At 51.1% G+C, this 6,632-nt stretch overlaps 1 protein-coding gene across 1 annotated transcript in view; it reads left to right on the plus strand.

Annotated features, from left to right (window-relative positions):
• Nucleotides 1-2,571: 2,571 nt before the first annotated feature.
• HID1 (HID1 domain containing) overlaps nucleotides 2,572-6,632 on the plus strand; it is a gene marked incomplete at its 5' end in the record, with an annotated part of 19,317 nt that continues 15,256 nt past the window's right edge. Inside the window, 2 exons of the mRNA XM_008941555.1 lie at nucleotides 2,572-2,721; nucleotides 4,885-5,055. Coding sequence (XP_008939803.1) covers nucleotides 2,572-2,721; nucleotides 4,885-5,055 — 321 coding nt within the window. The remainder of the gene's footprint in view (nucleotides 2,722-4,884; nucleotides 5,056-6,632) is intronic.

Here is a 6,632-nt window from a genome sequence, read left to right on the forward strand (position 1 = left end):
GGTGGCCTCGGGCTACTGGGAGGTAAAGGGATCCGTGTCTACGGGAGGGAAATGGTTTTCTGCTCCCCCTCTAGATGAGAGTGAAGCCATTATTTATGCATTATCTCCAATTAGCAGCAATTGCCGCTCACTGTTGTTGTTGGGAGCGGCTGTGGCAGGGAGCCAGCAGGTACATGTGGCAATTATACACGCGGTTGTGGTTTGAAGGGGGGTATGGGAAGTGTAGGACGTTTTGTGCATTGCATAGATTGGGTTTTCAAATACTTGGCTGTTTCTGAGGAACGTAATTAAGGTGAGATTTGCAGCGTAGCTCTGCTTCCATTTAAGTATTTCATGCCCAGGTTACAAAGAGCACAACTCCTTCACACACTCGGGAAGCTGAGAGTCAGGCTGTAAACACCTGGCTGTTCTTACAGATCCCCTCTGAGGAGCTGTGACCTTGAACCATTTCAAAACAGTTGGTGTACCCTTGGAAAGAGGTTTGTTAGGAACTTGCTTTGGTGGCCAAGTGATAAAATAAAGAAGGTTTCAGCACTGGAGCAGAGTTTAAGAAGATGCCTAAAAACACGTGGGTTTTTGTTTTCTGTTTTTCATTTGTTTGTTTTTGTTTTTTCTTCAAAAAGACTGGGGAGTCACTTGGGCTGATTCATTTTGTGGCTGGAAGGACCAGGACAAGCAATAACAGCCTCTGGAGCGTTAAGGTGGAGAGCTGCAGGGCAGTAACCTGCTATACCAGTTTGGGGCTGCCAGCCTGCCTGCCCCTCTCACCTTTTGGCCTCTGGGTGGTAGTGACACGTCACCTGCTCCCAGACTGTGGCTGTTAGTTCAGGAGGTGATAGCAAAGGGGGAAATGCTGCACTTCTCTGTTCCAGAGCCATGAATGAGCTGTTCTCCCCACGGAGCCTCAACTTAGCTGCATGTTTTCTGCGTAGTCCAGCAGAGCTGGGGGTGGGCAGGAGCTGTTGAAGTTAAACACACGTTCCTGGTTTTGCCCCTTTCCCATCGGAGGTGGCAGACCCGCCCACGGTGCCCTCTGTGGGGGTTCGCGAGAGCTGCGGCTCCCTCAGGTGCCGGCACTGCTCAGGTGGATGGTTCTTCTCACCTGCTGAGCGTGCCACCTCACCTGGCACGGCTGGCAGGCTCCTGGGGAGAAGCTTCCACTTTGCACTCCTGACTGAAATCGTGGATCTGCCTCTTTCACACCGCTTGGCAGAAGTACACGTGTATTTATCCCGCCCCTGTAGCTGGCCCCTGGAGCTGATGAGCACTCCTAGCCTCCACTGGACCGTGCCTACCTCTTGACAGGTATTGGCATTTAGAGGGGAAGACTGTGCTCAGTTTTAGACTGGCTGAAAAGTTAAGTCTTCCTGATTATTCCGAGCTCCCAGGCTTTGGGTGCCTGAGGTGTTGTGTAGTGGCAATGCCTTCTTGTTAGGCAAACAGTGTTGGTGCTTTCACCTTTTGGGGAGCGGCGGCTCATCGCTGCGCTCACTTCCTCATGACTGGACGCACCACTGGCCCTGTGCATCTGGGCCTCTGCTTCACCCTGTGTGGCCAGCACTGCTCTCTGGCTCTGCAGTAGCCTATAATCTCTCACCCCAGGGTGCCACTGTTGTTTTGATTTCTAAGTAGATGCCAAGCTGTCAGAACGAAGCTGGGGGAGATAATGCTGGGAGGCTGCAGCTGGTTGTACAGAGCTGTCTTTGCAGCAGCAGTCTGGCAAACAGGCCATCCTTGTGGCCAGCAACCCTTGCAGGGGGTCTTCAGGGTGGGCTCAAAAAGGGGACAACAGTGTTGTTGAAAGAGGAGGTTGTCTGCACCTGCAGAGCTGGAAGAGGTAATGGGAAGAGGTGTGTTCCCAGGCATGTGGGGGGTGGGCTTCTCAGACCACAGGTCTCACATGGCTTGCTTTTTTTGGTATATCAGTCTCCTCCTTCCATCTTGCGTCTTTGAATTCTACACTTAGTGCTTTTTAAGAACAAAGCCTTGGCAGCGACCAGCTCCACTGAGTCCAGTTCCCTATAAATATTTGATTCAGAAAGATCAATTCTGTTGCATCTGTAAGTGCTTTGGTGTGAGTCTGTCAGTTCTGTGGCTCTCTTCATGCCCTAATGTAATAAGTCCCTGTTTGCTTCCTCAAGACTTTGGTTGCAATAGAAGTAATTCCAGTGCCCACTCAGGGCATCCTTGGCATGCTCTGAAGGTGACAGAGCACATGAGAGGAGCCTGGCCATGCATGAAAGATCTTGTAATACATGGCCTAGGTTGGAGACAAGCAGGAGGGTTCATGAATGTTGTGACTTCATGAAAGACTTGAGGGGGCCACAGTCTGCTGCAGTTGGTCATATAAATGTGTTGCTGCTCACCCCCTTGCTGAGGGAATGCTCTTTTTGGGAGGTGAAATTGGCCAAAGACCTGCTAACAAAGAGACTGAGGTACAAAACCAGCACCAGTGTGCTTTATTGAACCTCTTCTCTGCCTGGTCCCACCCCCAAGCCAGGCATAGTCGCTGAAGTTTGGACCTCATGGAATGGTAGTTCTGCACCTGTAACCATGTTTGTCTCTCCGCAGCCTGTGGAGGCAACAGATGATGCCTTTTGGGACCAGTTCTGGGCAGACACAGCCACGTCAGTGCAGGATGTCTTTGCCCTTGTGCCAGCTGCAGAGATCCGAGCAGTGAGGGAAGAATCGCCTTCAAACTTGGCGACTTTGTGTTATAAGGTAAGGTTGGTGCTGTCATTCCTTGGCACTGTGCTAGTAAGGGGGTGTCCCTGGATCAATAGCCTGATGGCTCCCAAGGGGAGACAGGTACCATATTATTGCCTGGTACTGCATTGATGTACTTGCTTGTCCCTAACTGCTGATGGCAACTCTCAGCCCATCCTCTCTTGTTTTGGCACAGACCAGAGCTGGCATTTGCTCACTTGTGAGCCTTTTTTCCTCTTGCTCCCTTCCTGTGTTTCACTCTGCCCTCTTGGGTCTTGCCTGCTGTATAAGTCCCTTAGGGACTTTGTACCAAGGCTGCATATTTGTGGCTAGACTGGTACATCCAATTCCTTGTCTGCATCTTAACTGCTCTTCACCATGCATCAGTCTGGCTTCAAGCTGGTAGTTCCCAAAGACATGTGGAGATTGTCACTGTGCAAGCACGTGGATGAAGTTTGAGGGAGACATTAACACTTTATTTCCTTCTGCTGTGACATCAGAACATCCCTGATGCTGCTTCTGGTGTTGCCATGTCCTTGTCTGGAGCACAAGGGACGTGGACTCGCATTTCCTACCCTGCCAGGTCTGGCAAATTGTCAAGCTGGTGAGCAACAGCCTGAGGCTTGTTCTGGGAAATTGCAGGTGTTAATACTACTCCTGATTTGTGCCATCCAAAGAGTAGCCTTGAATTTGTAGTATTGGAAACATCTGGAATATGGCATTTTCCTGGTTTTAAATGGTTGTTGCCATCCTGTTTTTCTTTCCTGCTCTACAAAATGTGAATGAGTCTTACTGAGTCATCCTGAAGGTACCTCTGACTGGGAATTGTGCCTCAGACAGATGCCTGTAGTGGATACTTGAAAAAGAATACAAAAATGAGGAAACATGGAATGGTTCTTCCCTAGTGCTGTCTCCTGGTTTCTGATGATCAGCAGCCTGGGAATAGAGAAGAGCTGGGGAGACCTGTACTGACTGTACAACCCATTTGACTCTGTGTCCTCTTTCCCCCCAAAGCCAGACTAAAATAAGGGCTGTTCACCCTGAGATGTGTTGGGACACCTGGTGACTGCAGGGCTATTTATCCAGGAGCCCTGGATCTTGGGATATCAGGATTGGAGAAGCTTGGAGAGTCCTGCAGTGCTTTTGCCAGGCTGAGGGCCCTGACCTGTGCCATGTGTGGTGTGCCACTGAACCTGGCGATGCTGTGTGTTTGTGGGGAGCACAGCAGCGTGGCTGAAATGCCATTTGCAGACATGTCTGGAGACTCAATGTACAGTCATAAATGTGCCTGAAAAAATAGTTAAGCTCAGTCACAGAGCAGCATGTGGAGGGACTGAGACTACGCCAACAGCATTTAAATACCCATTAAGGCAATGACGCAGGCTGGCAGAGTGACCCAGACAGTCTGCTGGGGAAATAAGCAGGGGCACATGACCTCATGAATTAAAAAAGCAGCAAGGTGAATCCTTGGTGAATGTTTTTGCTTTCATTCCCCTCTCTTTCCCCTTGGGATCAGACAGTAAGAGCAAGTGGGTGCAGCTGCCTGGAGTAGGATCTGCTCTTTTCTGCCTGTGGGTAGAACCTCCTGCCACTGCCTCCCAGGGCTGTGGTGGCTGCCTGGCAAGACCCACGTCCTATTCTGAAGCCCCCAGTGACCATCTCCTCTGAATAGTCACAGGCAGCAGCTTAGCTGCCACCTTCTGAGTCAGAGAGGTCCCTGCTGTAGTGTCAACAGCACGTACAGATCTGTCAGGCTTTGTGTGTGTCCATCCAGCCTTGCCCTGGCAGTGCCTCGCTCCTGCCTGCATCTCCTGGGCTGGATGTGCCTGATTCATCTGATCTGCTCCGTGCAGTGTGTGGTGTCATGGAGCTGTGCTGGACGGAGCCTCCTGGTGCTGTAGCTGTTTGTCTCACATGGCACGACACGTGTGCTGCATGGATTAGCCCTGGTGTGTGAGGTTTCTTGCAGTGGCGTGGCAGAAATTCAGCCAGGTCTGTATAAGATCATTAACTCTGTTTCTGCAGTGTTTCAAACGGCAGCACCGCCTGCGCTGCTGAAAATGAGCTCCATGTTGCTTGTAACTCTACCTGAGGGCGTCACCAGCAGGCTGGACCTGCCCAGCTTTTGGTAACTTGTGTCTGGGCTAATGCTGCCTGCCTTGGTTTTGTTTCCTTCAGGCTGTGGAAAAGCTGGTGCAGGGAGCAGAGAGTGGCTGCCACACAGAGAAGGAGAGGCAAATCGTCTTGAACTGCTGCCGGCTCCTCACCCGTATCCTGCCTTACATCTTTGAGGACCCAGACTGGAGAGGTTTCTTCTGGTCAACTGTCCCTGGGGCTGGACGTGGAGGGGTCTGTCTCTTGGCACTTACTCTTCTTTCTGGAGGGTGAAGGGGAGACTAGTGAGGAGGCCTGATGTACTTTTGTGGGCAACTTTATTCCAGTTATTTCTATTTGGTCAGAAATTAGGTGGCACCTCTAAGTTCGTTTCCTTCCTTTCATTCTTGCTGCTTTTACTCTCACCCTTAGCTGCTTTGTTTAGCACAGGTTGCTGCATCATCTGAATGTTTCACTTGGGTGTGTAGCTGTAGGAGACCATTGGTATGTGAGGGAAGAGTCCTACAGTATAGCTGAAGGTGTGAATCAAAATGAACCTGAGAGCAGCACTAAAGGCTGTATGACTTTCTGAAACCAAAATGACCTTATTCCATTCACTAAAGTTGAATTAAGATTCAAGTCCAGCTGAAATAGAGTGTCAGTTCCACTGGTTTGACAATGTCAGTTTACAGCAGACAGTGCCAGAGAAGCTCTCATTGGCATGACTCCATACCCTGCTTCTGAGCTGGGTGGTGCAGTTTTAACCAGGGGCCTAGCCTGACAGGTGAAGCCCACAGCTGAGTGAGAGTGGTTAAAGAGAGTGGAAAGGGAAGTCTTTGCTAGCCCTGCTGTATTGTGTGATCTGTGTGATTGGGAGGGTGGTGGTTGTCCATCCTTTCATCCCTGCAGGGGCCAGAGAGTTCTGGAGAGGCTTAACAATGGAGGACCTTGTTTTGGGAAGGAACATGCAGGGTGCCTACTGCTCTGATCCAGCCAGGCTGCTGTTCAAACTCTTCTTCCACCTTGCTCAGCACCTGGAAGAGAGAGTTTCTCAGCCTCATAGTGGTGTGGTCACCCCAAGGCGATGCAGCCCAAGGCATGTGTGCTGGGCTGGGGGCTGGGGAGCCCTCCCACTGCGTTGTGCCTCCTGAATGTCAGTGGAGCTGTTGTGGTTCCGTGTGCTCCATTGCTTAACCACATGCAGAAGCAGCTGTACGGCTGGCAGAGCTGCCTGGCAAGGGGCAGCAAAGCCTGAGAAGTTCAGGAAGCTTGGGCCACAATCATCCGGGGACAGCAGCTTTGCTGTCTGAAGGCTGATTTCTCCCTGGGAATGGTGGTAGATGATGCTATGCCTAGACCATTAATAAAGAACTCTGATTATTCTTCACCTGCATCATGGTGGAGTGATGGATGGCAGAACTCCTGGAGTGTGGGTGCTTCTCTCCTGTGAGGGAGTCTGCACTGTGTACAGATCTGTTGGCTTGCTGTGTGTGGCCCAGTTTGGATGTGGTGGTACCTAGAGCCTGCAGGGACTTGTTCTGGCAGCCAAGCTAGTGGTAGCAAAGATCCTTCTTGGAAAAGAAATCCCTTGTACCCCAGTGCTTGTCATTTCACCTCTGAGTGTGAGCTGGAGTAAAAGCATCTTTGCTGTGCTGGTCCATCCGTCCTCTCTGGGCCTCTCCCTACACCTGGGATCTGTTTGGTGGCAGCTCTGCAGTCGCTGAGGCACATCAGGTCCCACAGGCTGTTATCTCTGCTAGCTGCCTGCTGTGATGGAAGAGCCGCGTGTCCTGCACGGACTGACAGAAGCCTGGCTGAGGCAGATAAGCTCC

This window comes from Merops nubicus, unplaced genomic scaffold (assembly GCF_000691845.1).
Source record: "Merops nubicus isolate BGI_N331 unplaced genomic scaffold, ASM69184v1 scaffold47065, whole genome shotgun sequence".
In the NCBI taxonomy this organism is placed as follows: domain Eukaryota; kingdom Metazoa; phylum Chordata; class Aves; order Coraciiformes; family Meropidae; genus Merops; species Merops nubicus.